At 49.3% G+C, this 18,560-nt stretch overlaps 1 protein-coding gene across 1 annotated transcript; it reads left to right on the top strand.

The window, feature by feature from the left end:
- Positions 1 to 757: 757 nt before the first annotated feature.
- LOC141937055 (olfactory receptor 14A16-like) lies at positions 758 to 1,732 on the top strand. The gene has a single exon (XM_074854460.1). The coding sequence runs from the start codon at positions 758 to 760 to the stop codon at positions 1,730 to 1,732; it is 975 nt and encodes a 324-aa protein (XP_074710561.1).
- Positions 1,733 to 18,560: the final 16,828 nt, after the last annotated feature.

Below are 18,560 nucleotides of genomic sequence, written 5' to 3'. Positions count from 1 at the left end.
GTATGAGAAAGTAAGAGCGCATGGCTTGCAGATAGCCTCAGTGTCACCTTCACAGACTCATCAGGGTTGGTCTGATGTTCCCATCAGAGCTTGAAGACAGAGAGATACCCCTGCGCAGGGCCATCCTGCCAGGAGGGGTCTGCAGGGCAGAGCTGAGCACACAGCAGGTGGGATGGGGGCTGTGAGCACTGACAGGGAGGAGATTTGGAGAAAAACAGCTCCCACAGACAGCTACAGGGAGAAGAGGGTCCAGTCACCCCTCTGCATCACTCTCTGCTCAGATGCAGGGGGAAACAGAGAACAATTTGGAGAAATGGACTTTGGAACCACACACTTCCAAACTCAAAAATGTCCTATTTCTTCTTTGTGTACGTTGTTAGTGAGATCATACTATGGTGGAGAGAGGTATAAAAAGCAAAGCGCAATTGTGTAGTGACCAGCAGGTCACTCACGGGCAGACCATCTCTCCTGACTCTGCATGAGGGCACGGGGAACCCTTTTGTCCCTCAGTCCTACCCAGTTTCAGGCTGAGAGTGGTGCAAGAGATGTTGTCTTCTGCCCCTTCAGAGAAAGTGCCCTCCCTCAGCAGCAGAAATATGATCTCATAAAAAGTGGTTGAATGAAGTTCCCCCAAAGAAAGAGAAGTAATTTGGGGGGCAGTTTTTGGGAAATACCATCAAATTGACTCAAACAAATCTGCCCTAACTTGTCAATGTCCTCTCCTTTTTCAACAGTGGCACACGCCCAGAGTGAAGAAATGTCCAACGCAAGCTCCATCACTGAGTTCCTCCTCTTGGCATTCGCAGACACACGGGAGCTGCAGCTCTTGCACTTCTGGCTTTTCCTGGGCATCTACCTGGCTGCCCTCCTGGGCAACGGCTTCATCATCACCACCATCGCCTGTGACCACCACCTGCACACCCCCATGTACTTCTTCCTCCTCAACCTCTCCCTCCTCGACCTGGGCTCCATCTCCACCTCTCTTCCCAAAGCCATGCACAATTCCCTCTGGGACAAAAGGGACATTTCCTACTATGGATGTGCCACACAGGTCTTTTTCTTTCTCTTCTTGATGGTGGGGGAGTGTTTTCTTCTCACTGTCATGTCCTACGACCGCTACATTGCCATCTGCAAACCGCTGCATTACGGGACCTTCCTGGGCAGCAGAGCTTGTGTCCACATGGCAGCAACTGCCTGGGGCAGTGGGTTTCTCTATGCTGTGCTACACACAGCAAACACATTTTCACTACCACTCTGCCATGGCAACATCTTGCACCATTTTTTCTGTGAAATCCCCCAGATCCTCAAGCTCTCCTGCTTACAGTCCTACCTCAGGGAAGTTGGGCTTATTGTGGTTAGTGCCTGTTTACTTTTTGGATGTTTTGTTTTCATTGTGGTGTCCTATGTGCAGATCTTCAGGGCCGTGCTGAGATTCCCCTCTGAGGAAGGACGGCACAAAGCCTTTTCCACGTGCCTCCCTCACCTGGCCGTGGTCTCCCTCTTTATTAGCACTGGTGTGTTTGCCTACCTGAAACCACCTTCTGTGTCCTCCCCATATCTGGACCTGGTGGTTGCAGTCCTGTACTCAGTGGTAACTCCAACACTGAACCCCCTCATCTACAGCATGAGGAACCAGGAGCTCAAGGATTCCCTGAGGAGATTGAGTGGTTGTTTTTTAGCAGTCATAGACTGTCAAACTTCCTCTGCAAACAACTCCCAGTTTATGTCATGACAGCCCAAACATGTCTTTCCTTCTTTATATAATTATTCTCTTTTTGGCAATGATGTGGTCTACAAAGAAATTCCATTATTAATTCCCTCATACTTCAGAATCCACCCATCTTTTGTGACTCAGGGACTTTGTCTACAGGAGGAGCCAGGCGCTCTCTTTCTTTAAGCACAATAAATGCTCCCACAAATTCTTTGTCTTACATCCATCCTTACCAGGGCACGAATGAATGGGGAATAAAACATCATTATGGCTGCACCAGCTGATGGGTCTTGTGCTGGTCTGAGTAGAGGGGATGGATGGCACAGAGGGGCTGCAGACCCCTCAGGATCTGCTGGAGAGGAGAGCAGGGGACACAGGGTGCCACTGACATCCTTCTCCTTGCACCATGGGTGCCTCCCATCTCTGGGACTGACCACTCTCTGCTCCCGAGGAGCTGCTGTGCCCTTCTGAGGGGCTGAGACTGTGGGGTGAGTACCCAGAGCACCCTGCAGTGGACACTGTCATGGGACCATCCCAGACTGGGCTGTACTGGGGAGAGAGTTGGAGAGGAGGCCAGAGAGGTGGGAGAGCTTGAAGGGAGCTGGGCTGGGATGGAATGTACCGATGAGAGAAAACCATCACTATATAACTCACAATGTGTGACCACGCAGGGTGAGGACTCACACCAGGGCATTTGTGGTGCAGAGCCAGGGCTTGTGGAAGGGATCGAAGACATGCAGGTACAGAAGAGGATGGTCTGTGCCCTTGGTGTCATGGACAGACCAGGAAGGTGGCCCAGGGATTTCATCACCCCCCAGCCTCTCTCACTGGCCATTTCCAGCACTGGCTGCTCACTCCAGGTTTATGGGGGAGTCTTTCTATGAGATCATCTCCATCCCCCTGCTGGTCTTATTGCCTGGATGGGGGGAACGGCCAGTCCTCCCTGGCCTCTCTCCTGGCCCAGACCCCAGCAGACCCAGGAGCAAAGCTGTCTGCAAAGACCAGCATGGGACACGGATGGGTGTGGGCAGGGGTCGGATGCTGGGGGAGGGTCCAAAGCAGCATGGACATGGGGAGAAGGGGCAGTGAAGACTGTCTAAGGGATTGAGCTGGGGAATCTTTCAACGATCACAAATCAAATTCAGGGTGTAATTGGGAAAATCCAGCATGGATTTATCAAGGGCAAATCATGCCAATTTAACCTGATTGCCTTCTTCTAATGAATAACATCTTCTGTCAGCATGAGGAGAGCAGTGGATGTTGTTTACCTGGACATCAGCAAAGGCTGTTTCCTACAGCATTCTCCTGGACAAACAGCAAGATACAGATTGGAGACACGGTCTGCGAGATGGGTAGGATACTGGCTAACAGGCTGCACTCAGAGGGTGGTGATCAATGCTCTTTACTCAGGCTGGAAACCTGTAACAAGTTGGATTCCCCAGGAAATGATATTGGGCCCAACACTGTTCAACATCTTCCTTAATTATCTGGAGGACAGAGTTGAAATCACCCTCACAAGGTTTGCTGATGACAGCACAGAGGGTGGTGAGGTGGGCACGTCAGAAGGCAGAGCCGCCTCACAGAGAGACCTGGACAGGCTGGAAGAATGGGCCAGCAAGAACAAGATGAAGGTTAACAAAGGGGTTTAGCCTGAAGTTTAGCAAAGTCCTGCCCCTGGGTGGGAATAACGAAAGAGCCCAATACAGGCCAGGATCTGTGTGGCTGGAAGCAGCCTTGCTGAAAGGGACCTGTTCTTGGGGGACAGCAAGCTGAAGATGAGCCAGCAGTGCAACGCTGCAGCAACAACAGCCAACAGGCTCCTGGGCTGCATCCGCAGGGGCGTTACTAGCAGGCACAGGGACTGGATCATCCCAATCTACTCAGCGCTTGTCAGGCTCCACCTGGAGTAATGTGTCCAGCTCTGGTCCCCACAATTAATGAAAGACTCAGATGAACTGGAGCTAGTCCAAAGGAGTGAGAACAGTCATTCACTGGAAGAAAGTCCCCATAGATGTAGTGGTGTCTCCATCATAGAAGGTTTTAAAGAAGCAGTTGGACAGTGTGCTAGACAATCTCATGTAGGCTCCTTTTCCCACAAAAGCTTGGACTAGATGACCTGTTGAGGTCCCTTGACCTGAGCTCATCTATGAGTCTAGGAGTGTCTGAATAGCTCCATGAATTAATAGTGTTAAACTGCTCAGGCTCCAGGAGAGTCCCCTGTGCTGCCCCGCCATGCCCCAGTATGTCCCACTGCCCTCCAGGTAGGGTACGATCCCGTCACGACTGTGCCATCCTCCCCATCATCCAACTGGTGTTTTACCCATCTCTTTGGCGACCCATCCAGACTGACTTGGGTACAAGAATATTGAGGGAGACCATGTCCAAAGTCTTGCTGAAGTTGAAGTACATGACACCCACTGTTCTTCCCTCGTGCACAAAAGCAGTTACTTCATCAAGAAGGCAATCAGGTTGGTGAGGCATGATTTACCCTTGGGAAGTCCCTGCTGAATGCATTTGGACACTTTCCTCTCTTTTAGGTGCCCAGAAATTTCACCCAAGCGGACTGTTATACCATACACTTAATTTCTCTGTTCTTTCATATGTTTGCAACTGTCCATGATACAAAGACCATTTCTAAAGTCACCTTTTCAGATGCTGACTATCTTAGGAAACACACTTTCCGTGATTCTGTTTTTCTCCTCCCCATACTCTTTGTTCATTCAGATACCACTCACCTATCCAGTTGCTGCTTTGACACCAGGGAGTTAAAACTTTGCCTGGTTTTCAATAGTCTAATTGCCTCCTTAGCCAACTCTTTGATTGTGTTTATATCTATCTTTTCCAATCTAGCTACCTAAAACATTTCTGATAAGATTATCCCTTGTCAAAAGGCAAACTCATTAGAGACACTTGTAGTTACCATATGATTCTGGAATTAGTTTTACTGCTGATGAAACTTTAGCTTGCTTTACTTTTCTTAGCTTGTAATTAGGAAAAAGAATCTGTGCCTGTGTGCAGCCAGTTCTCTAAGGAAAGCAGGTGGGAGCTGGTGCAAAGGAGCTGTAACCTCCAGCTGCAGAATGCAGTGGAGAAGTCTGATGTAAGGAAAAGTCCCAGGAGGACAATGAGAGAAATGGTGGAGTTGGGTAGGTGTGGGGGAAGGTTGTCCATTCTGTGTCAGACCTCAAGGAACTGCTTTTCCACCTGTCCAGACGTCCTTAGGAGAGACCCTGGATCAGTATCTATTGGAGAATGCTGCCATCACCTCTTCTCTACACTGAAAATTAATAAAATACACCCTTGAAAAGTCAATATAATTTTTATTTGAAACTCTTTGAAATACTCATCCATAACTACACTAGGAAACTGCTCCAATTATCTGTACAAGTCTTGAAGACTTGAAGAAAATTACAGGAAGAGACATGGCTCCTTAGGGCTTGCTTTATTTTAATGAGCCCATTGTGTATTTGGTGCTGAGTCCTTGACCCTCAGGTACTGAGAGGAGATTGCACAAACCTCTCAAAGACTCCATGTAAAAAGCAAAACCCAAAGTACCTTGAAGTACTTAACAAGTCCCACTGAGGACCATAACCAGCAAAGCATCCCAAGGGACTCGTTAATACAGATAATTGGAAGCCATGATTGCAGGTAGGCAAAGGTAAGTGCAGGCAGCTCAGATGCTGAGAAAACCCGGGGTTTTGTTTGATGAAGCAGAAAGGCCAAGCCCTGACCCCCAGCCCCTGGGAAGGCAGATCGTGTCCTTCACACATTGCTCAGGGCTCTTCAGGGGGATCGTGGGATAAGTGGGGTGGGTGATGCTGAGTGAAGGACAATGGTATGACAGTCCCCAGCCTTATGGGGGTGTGCAAGGGGGCAATGAGGCCCCCCCAGGGCCTTCGGACAACATGTCCCCTCATAGGCCTTGGTGACAGAGACAATTGCTGTACCCAAGGGGACAAAGGCTTGGGTTCTCTTGGTGACTCCCAGCCTTGCCAGCGCCCTTTGCCATCTCCACCACAGGTTGTCCTACGCTGTCCCACAGCTGCTTCTGTTTCCCCGCAGGCTGCAGACACTCACCTCATTTCCTCACCTTGCTCTGCCCCTGGCATTTCCACACCTTCACTGACGTCTGGCCACACTCACACTCTGTTCCTTGAATCACAGAGACATGGACTGATCTCATCTGCCTTCTGGAGGACTTCTTGTGCAACAGCATGACCCTTGGGGTGACATTTCTTCCTCCTCATGCCCAGTCTACACCTTCTAAGCTGCACTGTGTGACAATGTTTCTCTCTCCTGCTGTTTCCTACAACCCTTCAAGCAGGGAACCCAACTTCTCAGCCTTCTTGTGGCCTTTCACTTGACCAGACAGAAGTCGCCTCACCATGATCTCCCAGGGCTGCTGGCCTTTCAGCTTCTCACGTAGACATGAACAAGCCCTGTGCCTGCTGCTCTCCCACCATATTATCTGGCAGAAGAGACATGACAACCCAAATGTAAGCCCCCTTTCTGGAGTGAGCCTGGGCCCTTCGGCAGACGGGATCTCACAATTGAGGTGCCAGCTGGGTGTCTTCTGCTGGCCTGGCAGAGGCGCTGGAAGAGGGGACCTTAAAAGCACCTGTCCCAGCTCTGAGTCAAGGGCTGACCTACCAGCTGTGACCTCACAGTCCCTTTCTCAGCCATGGTCCTGCTGTGGCCTATCACCTCCACAGGCACAAGTGACCTCACAGCCCCCTTCACAGCCATTGGCTTCCTGCTGGATTAGGAGTTCTGAGACACAGCTGACCACATGATGCTGTACCCAACCATCACTCAGTCACTGAGCAGATAGAAGTCAGTTTGTTTCAAGAGGTTTATCTGAGGGATTTCCTACCAATAGTTGGAGTGGAGAAACATTCCTCTGAGGAACTGCTGTATTTATACTGGTGTATTTCATATCTCTATTTCTGCCTCTCTGGTCTTTCCTCTTCTTCTGTCTATTCTGTCTTCAGAGAGCTCTCCAAGGGAAAGACTCACGGAATCAAAGAGTAACACAGGTTGAAAGAGACCCCTCAACACCTCGGTACTGGCTCTGGCTGGGATGGAATGAACTTCCCCCATAGCAGTTCCTCTGCTTCGTACTCATGGCTCCAACGCTGTTGATCACACCCCAATGATTTGACTGTTACTCAGCAGTGTTCACACAGCAGTAAGGCTGTCTCTCCAACTCCCCCAGAAGCTGGTATCCTCAGGGTGGGCAAGTGGCTGTGAGGGGACATAAATGGGACAGCTGACCTGAATTGACTAAAGGCATATTCCATAGCATATGACATCATGCTCAGTAATAAAAGCTGAGAGAAAGGAATGCCAAGGAGGACGTGACCTTCATTATTAAGATATTTTTCTTCCAAAACACCCACTACATGTAGTGAGGTCGCTGGACATTGTCTGCTGATGGGAAGTCATGAATAATCATAGAATCATAGAGTCATGGAATGGTTTGGGTTGGAAGGGACCTTAAAGATTAATAGTTAGGGAACCTTCCACTAGATCAGGTTGCTAAAAGCCCCATCCAACCTGGCCTTGAATCCTTCCCAGGAGGGGGCAGCCACCACTTCACCGGACAACTTGTTCTGGTTTCTCACCACACACAAAGTAAAAGATTTCTTCCTAATACCTAATCTTATACTCCCCTCATCCCCTAATGCCTGATAAAGAGTCCCTCCCCAGCTTTCCTGTAGGTGCCCTTGAAGTACTGGAAGGCTGCGTAAGGTTTCCCCAGAGCCTTCTCTTCTCCAGGCTGAACAACCCCAACTCTCTCAGCCTGACTTCACAGGGGAGGTGCTCCAGACCTCTGATCATCTTCGTGGCTTCCTCTGGACTTGTTCAAGCAGGTCCATGACCACCTGATATTGGTGGCCCCAGAGCTGGACACAGCAATGCAGGTGGGATCACACAAGAGCAGAGTAGAGGGGAAGAATCCCCTACCCTGACCTGCTGGCCACACTGCTCTTGGTGCAGCCCAGGACATGGTTCACTTTCTGGTCTGCAAGCACACATTACTGGCTCACAGTCAGTTTTCTATCAAAGTCCTTCTCCTCAGGCCGTCTCTCAATCCACTCATCATCGAGCCTGTATTTGTGCTTGGGATTGGCCCGAATCATGTGCAGGACCTTGCACTTGGCCATGTTGAACTCCATGAGGTTTGCACAGGCCCAGCTCTCCAGCCTGTCCACGTCCCTCTGGATGGCACATCCCTTCCCTCCAGCATGGCGACCTTACCACATAGCTTGATGCTGCTGAAAAATTTGCTGAAGGTCCACTCGATCCCACTGCCCAGGTCACCAACAAAGGCCTTAAACAGTGCCAGTACCAACACCAACCCCTGAGGAACATCACTCATCTTTTCTTTCAAAAATCGAGCCACTTGAGTGAGACTGTCAAGCCCATTCCTTATCCACCGAGTGCCTCATCTGTCAAATCCATGTCTCCCCAGTTTAGAGACAAGGATGTCATGTGGGACAGTGTCAAATGCTTTGCATAAGTCCAGGTAGATGACGTCAGATCCTCTTCCAACTGTTCTAGGGGGGACAGCAACCGGCAAGACTGGTGTATGTGCATGTCATGTTTGTGTGGATGTCAGTGGGTGTAAACAGTAGTGAAACCAGAGCAACCAGGAAGTAGAAAAGGCCTGGGAGCCCGGTATTTTTGAAAGCCTAAGTCTGGACTGGACACTAGAGAGCCCAGAGGGTTTGCAAGTAGCTACTGTAGCAGTGGCCAAAACCACCTCCTGGAGAAACTGTGGGGTCCTGGGAGTCAGCTGAGAGCTGAGAAGTCAACATGAGAGGAAAGAAAATCGTGCACAAAATTGTGGTGAGTGGATGTCTGGTCCAGACTTCCTGACCATGAAGATGAAGTAGATGAGGCCTTAAGATAACTTCACACTGGCAATGGCACAGGCTGGGGGCTGCCTGGCTGGGAGAAGCCCCGTGGGAAAGGTCTTGGTGGGTTGGGCAGGAGGCAGTCGTGTGCCCTGGCAGCAAGGGAGGCCAGCTGCCCCCAGGGCTTGATGGCCAGGAGTGCGGCCAGGAGATCAAGAGAGGGCATTGTCCAGGTTACTGCATCCAGATTTCAGATCCCCAGTACAGGAATGATGTTGGCAAGCTGGAGGGGGTTTGGTGAATGGCCCCCAACATAGGTCAGGCCTGGAACACTTTGCCTGTGAGGAGAGGCTGAGGGAGCTGGGCTTGTTCAGACTGGAGAAGGGAGGGCTGAGGGGCACCTCAGTGCAGCCTGGCAGCACCTACGAGGGGGCCATAAAGAATAGAGAACTAGGGTCTGCACCATGGTGCATGTTCAGAGGATGGAAGATGAATGTTGGGTGAAGCAGCGGATGTTCAACCTGGAGCTAAGAAAAAATTTTTCATTTCAGCTTGATTAGATTCTCACATATTCTGAGACACAATCCAATGCTTATTGCCTTCTCCATCTACAGCATAAGAAATATTCCTTTCCCTTACTATGCTGATTGACCTGATTGGTCTTTTCACATGACTCCCTTGAATTTCCCTGGTTTGAAGGTGATATTTTCCCAAATTGGGTCAAGTTGATGGGCTCTGTCACAGCCACTTGAAGTTGCTTGTTCTGGAGTTATTCAACCTGAGTTTAACCTACAGGACCCAAGAGTGTTCATGGATGCTCCTGTGCCTGCTAATAACAGGACCAAGTTTCTCGGGTTCCCAATGGCCACTTCAGCTGTGGGTCATCCCCAAGAATCTGTTCCCAAGGGTACCAGGATCCATAATACCAGCCTGAAGGAACCTGGGCCTTCCCAGTAGAACCTATGGATCTTGACCAAGACTTACTCTTGAGTTCCCAGACTGCAGGGAGTGTCTTGCATCTATTGTCACTTCCGTTAGTGACTATATGCTGCTCTGCTAGAAACTGAGCTGCTCTTCTACTTTTCTCGAGCTCATTTTCTAAAACCTTTAGTTCTGTTTCTAAATCTTGTACTTGTCCAACTTCCACCTCCATCTATTTAATTTGTAACCGGAGTCTGTGTCTGTGGAACCCAAGATCTTCCTCTCTTTTGAATAAAACAGTCCTCTTTATTTGGGAAATTCCTTCTCCTTCAATTTCTGGATGTCTTTTTGCACATTCTTTACCTTCCCATCTGTTTCTCTCAGGAGATCCTGGGAATCAAATCAGACATAGCACTGGGTCCCAATGGCACAAGTTTCCTTTTTTTATTGGCTTTTACGCTTTCCAGCTTGATGTGACTAACGTATACTTTACAGGCTGGAGAGGTGGGATCTGCTGCTTTAAAATAATGGAACCCCATCGGAACCCTCCAATGGAACCCTTTCAATGGAAACTTCCATACTGTAGGGTTTGTCTCACAGTTAAGGACCATGGAATGAAGGTGGCATGAGGCTGTTCCTTAGGACAAAACACTGTTTGTGTCCAGCCAAGGGTGTGTTGGGAGCTACTCCTGATGTCAGTCAACCAAATATTAAATGCACAAAGAGTTCTTTTTTGATGGAATTCTGTGTGCAGGACCATTCTCTGTGGTGTCATTTCTGTACTCAGTGGTGCTTCCAGCAATGAACCCTCTCATCTACAGCATGAGGAACAAGGAGTTTAAAGAGACATTGAAGAAGCTGATTCAATCAGCTGTTTCTCAGCACCATTAACCTGCCCGTGTCTCTTCAGAAGTGATTTCACATTCATCTCAGGAACCTCCTGTGTTTTGGACATTTTATCTGTGATAACCATGTTTGTCCATGTCTGCACCCACTCCACTTCCCCAGAGGCATGAACCAGGCTATCTGACCCAGAGGTCTGTTCTCACATGTCTGGCATGATGGTACAGCTGGCCTCCCATGTGACATCTCTGTAATAAAAGGGGATTTCCTCAATGTCTGGAGGTTGGGCTCTTTTTCCAAAGCTGAGGTCAGGCTGAAGAAATTGCCCTCACAAGGCCAAGCTGCTGTGCTTGGGTTCTCCATGGCAGGAGGGAATGGGGCAATGTGTTAGGGAATGGGCCTGGGCTGAGCCTTCCCCCATAGTGCCCAGTTCCCCTGGAGATGGTGAATGATCACAGGGCTCTGCCTGGGACTGTCACCCCATGGCTTTCAGGCACCACAGCCCAATCGCTCTACAGAGCAGCACCACCAGGTCAGGGCCCTGTGGAGAGCATGGGGACAGGGTAGGAGTGATACATGAGGTCAGCATGGAAACATTTCATTGTTGAAAGGCTCTCTGGGGGCAGGGAATGTGAGAGACAAAAAACAGGCCTGTGAGAAACAAGGACTGAGAAAAACAGCCTCAGAAAGAGATAATTTAGCACGGGGATTTGAATGACATCTGAGCTAAGGAATGCCTCAAACACTCGCAAGACATAACTATAGTCACAGGGTGGATGGTGTGGAGGTTGAAGCTGATAAGGCTGCCCCAATAACACAGGATGCAGCTGGAGGAAATAGCCCTGTGGGGACAGGATGGCTCTGCTCTGGGGCACCTGGTCAAATTTCAAGGGCCATCTGTCCGGTGAAGGACCTTTGCTTCATTAACCACAAAATGCATATTAAGGTTAACACCCCTCAATATGTTAACAAAGACTAACAAGATCATGCTAATTACATCATCCCATGAAACACCTTACCCCTCCCTGTACATGGGATACATAGGTATGTGGGTCGACCTAGGGGACGGACCCAAGGAAAGTGGGTATGAATCGAGGGGGAGGAAAGTGAAGCAAGGAAGACAGATGCATCCTGGAACCACAGCATCACAGAATCACAGAATCATCTAGGTTGGAAAGGACCTTGAAGATCATCTAGTCCAACCGTTAACCTAGCACTGACAGATCCCAACTACACCATATCCCTAAGTGCTATGTCAACCTGCCTCTTGAACACCTCCAGGGATGGGGACTCCACCACCTCCCTGGGCAGCCTTTTCCAACGCCTAACTACCCATTCTGTGAAGAAATACTTCCTAATATCTAGCCTAAACCTTCCCTGGTGCAACTTGAGACCATTACCTCTTGTCCTATCACTTATTACTTGGTCAAAGAGGCTTATCCCCAGCTCTCTGCACCCTCCTTTCAGGTAGTTGTAGAGGGCAATGAGGTCTCCCCTCAGCCTCCTCTTCTCCAGACTAAACCCCCTCAGTTCCCTCAGCTGCTCCCCATCAGACCTGTGCTCCAGACCCTTCACCAGCTCTGTTGCCCTTCTCTGGACACGCTCGAGTAATTCAATGTCCTTTTTGAGTGAGGAGCCCAAAACTGAACACAGTAATTGAGGTGCAGCCTCACCACTGCCAAGTATAGGGGCAAGATCACTTCCCTGTCCCTGCTGGCCACGCTATTTCTGACACAAACCAGGATGCCATTGGCCTTCTTGGCCACCTGGGCACACTGCTGGCTCATGTTTAGCTGGCTGTCAATCAACACCCCCAGGTCCCTCTCTGACTGGCAGCTCTCCAGCCACTCCTTCCCAAGCTTGTAGCACTGCTGGGGGCTGTTGTGGCCAAAGTGCAGCACCTGGCATTTGGCCTTAGTGAAACTCCTCCAGCTGGCCTCAGCCCATCACTCCAGCCTGTCCAGGTCTCTCTGCAGAGCCTCCCTACCCTCAAGCAGATCAACACTCCCACCCAACTTGGTGTCATCTGCAAACTGACTGAGGGGGCACTCGATCCCCTCGTCTAGATCATCAATAAAGACGTTAAACAGGAGTGGCCCCAAAACCAAGCCCTGGGGGACACCACTCGTGATGGGTCACCAACTGGATTTAACTGCGTTCAGCACAATTCTTCGGGCCTGGCCATCCAGCCAGTTTTTTACCCAGCAAAGCGTGTGCCCATCCAACCCGCAAGCAGACAGTTTTGCCAGGAGAATGCTGTGGGAAACGGTGTCAAAAGCCTTACTGAAGTCAAGGTAAACTACATCCACAGCCTTTCCCTCATCCAATAAGCAGGTCACCCTGTCGTAGAAGGAGATCAGGTTTGTCAAGCAGGACCTGCCTTTCATAAACCCATGCTGACTGGGCCTGATCCCCTGGTTGTCCTGCATGTGTTGTAAGATGGTACTCTGGATGAGCTGCTCCATCAGTATCCCAGGCACCGAAGTCAAGCTGACAGGCCTGTAATTTCCTGGAGCATCCTTCCAAACCTTCTTATAGATGGGCGTTACATTGGCCAATTTCCAATCTGTCGGGACCTCCCCGGTCAGCCAGGACTGCTGGTAAATGATGGAAAGCGGCTTGGCGAGCACCCCAGCCAGCTCCTTCAGCACCCTCGGGTGTATCCCATCAGGTCCCACAGACTTGTGTGTGTCTATGTGATGCAGTAGGTCACTGACTGTCTCCTGGATTGCGGGGGGGTCGTTCTCCCAGTCTCTGTCCTCTGGCTGAGGAGGCTGGATTCCCTCAATACAACTGGTCTTGTTATTAAGGACTGAGGCAAAGAAGGCATTAAGCACCTCAGCCTTCTCCTCATCACTTGTTACCATGTTTCCTCCTGCATCTAGCAGGGGATGGAGACTCTCCCTGGTCTTTCTTTTCCTACTGACATACTTATAGAAACATTTCTTGTTATCCTTGATTGCTGAAGCCAGGGTAAATTCCAGCTGGGCTTTAGACCTCCTGACTTCTGCCCTGCATAGCCTCACAGCGTCTTTGTAATCACTGTGAGTGGCTAGTCCCTTCTTCCAAAGGCTGTAAACTTTCCTTTTCTCCCTGAGTTGCAGCCAAAGCTCCCTGTTTAGCCAGGGTGGTCTTCTCTGTCGCCGGCTTCTCTTACAGCACCTGGGGACCGCCTGTTCCTGAGCCATTAACACTGCCTTCTTAAAGAGTGCCCAGCCTTCCTGGACCCCTATACCCTTCAGGATCTTCCCCCAGGGGATCCTTTCAAACAGGTGCCTAAACACGACAAAGTCAGCCCTTTGGAAGTCCAGGATATCAGTTCTCCTTCCACCTCTCCTGGCCTCTCTAAGAATAGAGAACTCTATTATTTCATGATCGTTGTGCCTTAGTCATCCTCCGACCTCCACATCATCCACTAGTCCTTCTCTGTTCACAAAGAGGAGATCCAGCAGGGCACCTTCTCTGGTCGGTTCACTCACCAGCTGTGTCAGGAAGTTATCATCTCCCACACATTCCAGGAATCTCTGGGACTGGTCTTGCTCTGCTGTGTTGTATTTCCAGCAGATGTCTGGGAAGTTAAAGTCTCCCACAAGAACAAGGACAAGTGATCATGAGATTTCTCCTAAATGCCTACAGAATATTTCATCCACCTCTCTGTCCTGGGTGGGTGGTCTATAGTAGACTCCTACTACAACATCTGCCCTGGTGGCCTTCCCCCTGATTCTAACGCAAAGACACTCTACCCTGTCTTCACTATACTTGTGCTCAAAGCAATCATAACAGTCCCTAACATACAGCGCTACCCCACCACCTCTCCTTCCTTGTCTGTCCCTTCTAAAGAGCTTGTAGCCCTCAACAGGCGCACTCCAGTCATGGGAGACATCCCACCATGTTTCTGTAATAGCCACAACATCATACTTTTCCTGTTTCATCATGGCTTCAAGCTCCTCCTGTTTGTTACCCATGCTGTGTGCATTGGTATACACGCACTTCAGATGGGCTGATGTTTTGCCCCCTTCCCCCTTCAGATCTAGTTTAAAGCTCTGTCAATGAGCCCAGATAACTCCTGCCCCAAGATCCTCTTCCCCCTCTTGGACAGGTGCATTCCATCTAATGCCAAAAGGTCTGGTGCCCTGTATACCAACCCATGATTGAAAAATCCAAAGCCTTGACCATAAAGCAGTCTTGGATCCACAAGTTCATCTGTTGAGTTCTCCTGTATTCTTTTTCATCCATCCCCCCAACTGAAGGGATGGAGGAGAACACAATTTGTGTCCCCGACCCCTTAATCACTTTCACCAGGGACCTGAAATCTCTCTTCATTGCTTTAGGACTTCTCCTGGTAATGTCATCACTACCTACCTGAAAAACCAGGAGAAGGTCGTAGTCCTTGGGTCTCACTAGAGCGGGGAGTTTTGCCTTGAGGTCCTTGACGCGGGCCCTAGAGACGCAGCAGACTTCCCTATGAAGTGGGTCCGGTCTGCATATGGGGCCTTTGATACCCCTCAAGATGGAGACAACTGCTACAATGACTCTTCTGGGGCTCTTTTTAGAACTGGTTTTAATACCTGGTCTAGAATGACCAGGCCTTGGTGGACCTTGCTCTTCCTCCTTGTTTGTTTCATTTCCTTCTCTTCTTCACTCAAAAGTTCCAAGGTCCCGAATCTATTGTGAAGGGGCACCATGGAGGGTGAGGGAGGTCGGGAGAGGATTTTCCTGCCTCCCTGAGCAGGGACCTGTTTCCAGCCTCCCCCATCTCTTATGTCCCCTCCTTCTGCCTGGTAGCAAGAGGATGAGGGATTACCTAACTTGTTTGGAGCCTCCATTTGCTCCTGTTGCTTTAGGGGTGCTAGGGTATTACTCCACCCTTCCACACTCCCTAATATTTCTTAATCTCTCCACCTCTTCTTTGAGTTCTGCAACCAGGCTGAGCAGGTCATCCAGTTGATCGCAGCGCACACAAGTGTTATCACTGGTGCCTTCCGACAGGACTGACAGGCTCAGACACTTCCTGCAGGCCGGGACCTGGACCGCTGTGTGTTTGTGTGGCAGCTCCATCTGGGTCACCATGTTCTTTCTGGTGGTGGTTTTGACCCGAGTGGAGACCATGGTTCAGTCTAGTCGTGGAGGACTATAAGATGAAACTAGCTCATATAAGTTCTAGTCCCCGGAGATAAACTGCGCCCTGTCTGCTCGCTGGTGGGATCGATGCAGAAACCCAGACCAGTGATCTCTATTTACCTATTCCCTCTATGTCTCTCCTGTCCTTTTTCCCCTTTTCATTCACTACCATTAAACAATGCAAGGCATATTGTATTGCTTGCCACAACTTGCTATATACTTAGCCAATTATCGTGTGTTCAATTAGTATATTGTGTGTAGTCAATAAATGTTTGGACTTTGAGACTTGTCTCACTGTTGTCCACTCTGTTGGGATTTACAAATCTGAGTCACTTGTCTCCCTTGTCTGAGTGGGATGTGACATTAAAATTGGCGTAGTGGGCAGGATCCCCTCTGGTGTTGGAAAGACTTAAGAGATACTGATTCTCTATATGACAAATTCGGACGGGGAGAACCGGGAATTGGCCCCTCAGCTATATGCTAGGAGAGGGTCAGAGGGATACCGATTCTCTATCCAATAAACTTGGACAGGGAGAATCAGGAAGTGACCTCTCAGCTATAAGCCAGGAGAGGTTTGAGCAGTGGCAAGCCATGACTGGCCGGGAAATGTCGGTGCTTGACTGCTCCCCTATTTTTGAGAAACTGAAGGAGTATAAGGCTTGTCCTCCTCCTTTAGTAAAGGGCCCACGATAATTGACATAATCCAGAAGCAGTGGCAAGCTATATCAGTGTGCTTGCGGAGGTGTAAAGTCGCGGTGAGGCAGAGGAAAAGCTATGGTGTGCGCTGTATTAGGGGCAACACTAGCTGCAGCCCAAAAAGATAAACACTTGAACAGAGAAGTAGAAGGGGAAATGATCAAACCCCTGTAAGATCTTGTAAAAGCTCTCCAGGATCAATTGGCCGAGGAACGTAATGTTACTGAACAAAAAGCTAAATTCTTGAAGGAGCGAATTGAAATTTTGAAAAGCCAATTAGCCACTGAGTATAACACCACTCAGCATCTCCACACAGCTCTGTTGGATGCCTTGGACCGAGAAAAAAAACTTACGGTCCAAATTAGAGGAGAATGAACAAGAAACCTGCAACTGGACAGATCTCGTTTCTGTTCCGGATAGTGAACTGGGATTTACAAGTCTGGCAAAATCGGCAGCTAGACCCTTGTATCCAACAAAGGAGTTAGAGTTAAGCTCAGAAATTTTTTACCCCAAAAATGAGGGGGAAAATTTAAGACCATTAATTAAAACGGATACCACCAACAGTCAGGGTAGAAGAGCTCTGCAAGTACCAATCGAATGACACCATATCCAGCAACTGAGCTTGTGAAAATTCAGGAGAAATACACCAGACAAGCTCAGGAAACTGAGACTGAACACATGTGGAGGGTATCTTTGACTGATGGTAACCGAATCTTTTTATCAGAAGATGAGGCCCAGGGGTACTGGGGGCCAGGGGTTTTCTTAGTTACTGCCAACAAGAGAGAACCATGGTCATTAACTCAACAAGCTTCTTACTGGGCTGGGTGTCTGGACTCCTTGGAAAGGGGGGATCCAGTATGTATTGAGACCCCAACCATAAATCATTTGACCAAAAGTCTGCAGAAGGCTGCTTGTCTCCAATTAATGCACGACAGGCGTTTGATTCTGCAGCAGCCTGCCCGGATGTTATTATTTGTTAACCCCAGTCAAATGACTCCCCTGATTCAGGGCTTGCCAGAGTCTTTGAAATTATATGCAGTACAACTACAAGATCGTTCGCGGAATGCATTAGCCCCGCGAGGGGGTAGATGGGCAGGAGGAGGACCCGTGACTTGGGGAGAGATAGCTCAGGACTTAATAAATTATGGCTGGAGAATGGGCCTTACCAGGGGTACGGGTAAACCTAAGCCTTCGGTATGCAGAGTGGAACAGCAGGAAAGTCCATCTCCTCCCCCTCTGCAACTCTTCAGGGCAAAGAGAAACCTCTTGTGGACTGAGGGAATTGGACAGGAGATTCCCTGAGAATTAATGGGCAGTATGCCTGCTATAGTTTTAGAAAAGCTCATTCGAGCTTGGAAAGACAAAAGGAAGCTGCCCCCCTCAACTGAGCAGACCTTTTGGGAGAGGGGAGGGACAGAACTGAAAACTAACGAGATGGTGGTAATTGCTTCTCAAACACCAACTGCCCCTGAAGAGGACTTGATTGATTTAGGGTTGGGAAATTGGACGCACCATCCCCAGTAAGTGAGCCGGGGGATGGCGGGTGGGTCCACTTAAGGCAGCTCACAGAGAATACTAAAGGAGACTTGTTGATTACCTTTCCGCTCGGCCCCTTTAAAACTCCAGTTGCATTTCTAGTAGATACGGGGGCTCAGATCTCAGCACTCCAAGCTGATGTTGCCAAGTGCAATGGCATAATTGCTGACAAAAAGCAGATCTGGGTTACAGATGTTTTCGGGGACTCTAAGCCACAGCCGACTGCTCGGGTGAAATGCTGGTTACCAGGGAATGAAACTGCAACAGAGGCTATTATGATCCTGGGAAATTTCCACACAAATATCCTGGGACTTGACCTATTGAAGGGACAAGCCTGGGTGGATTTGAAAGGAAGGGAATGGAGATTTGGGTCCCCATCTGCCTCTATAAGCCTTTTTCAGCAAGTGCCTGCACTTCCTCCTTCTAAAATTGTTAATGTGAAACCTTATGCCTTACCGTAGGTGCCAGGGAGGGGATCGCTCCGGTAATAGCAGAGCTGAGGGAACAAGGGATGATCATTCCAACTCACCCTATAATTCACTGGTGTGGCCAGTCCATAAACTTAACAGGAAGTGGTGACTGAAGATTGAGTATACGTGATTAAATGCCAATACAGGTCCTCTAACAGCTGCAGTACCTGACATAGATGAACTGAAGAAGGAGAATTCAACAGATGAACTTGTGGCTCCAAGACTGGTGTTACTGGCAGGGCTTTGGATTTTTCAGTCACAGGTTAGTATACAGGATTTCAGAACTGTTGACAACAGATGGGATTCACCTGTCCCAGAGGGATAAAAGGATCTTGGGGCAGGAGTTAGCTGGGCTTCTTGAGAGACATTTAAACTAGATTTGAAGGGGGAAGGGGACAAAAC

This window comes from Strix uralensis, chromosome 37 (genome assembly GCF_047716275.1).
Source record: "Strix uralensis isolate ZFMK-TIS-50842 chromosome 37, bStrUra1, whole genome shotgun sequence".
NCBI classification, from domain to species: Eukaryota; Metazoa; Chordata; class Aves; order Strigiformes; family Strigidae; genus Strix; species Strix uralensis.
The sequence above is the reverse complement of the archived record's forward strand: the minus strand, read 5'-3'. Positions and strand labels throughout refer to the sequence as shown.

Excerpts from the sequence above, each read along its gene's own strand:
- LOC141937055 (XM_074854460.1), top strand. The coding sequence starts at position 758 with ATGTCCAACGCAAGCTCCATCACTGAGTTCCTCCTCTTGGCATTCGCA.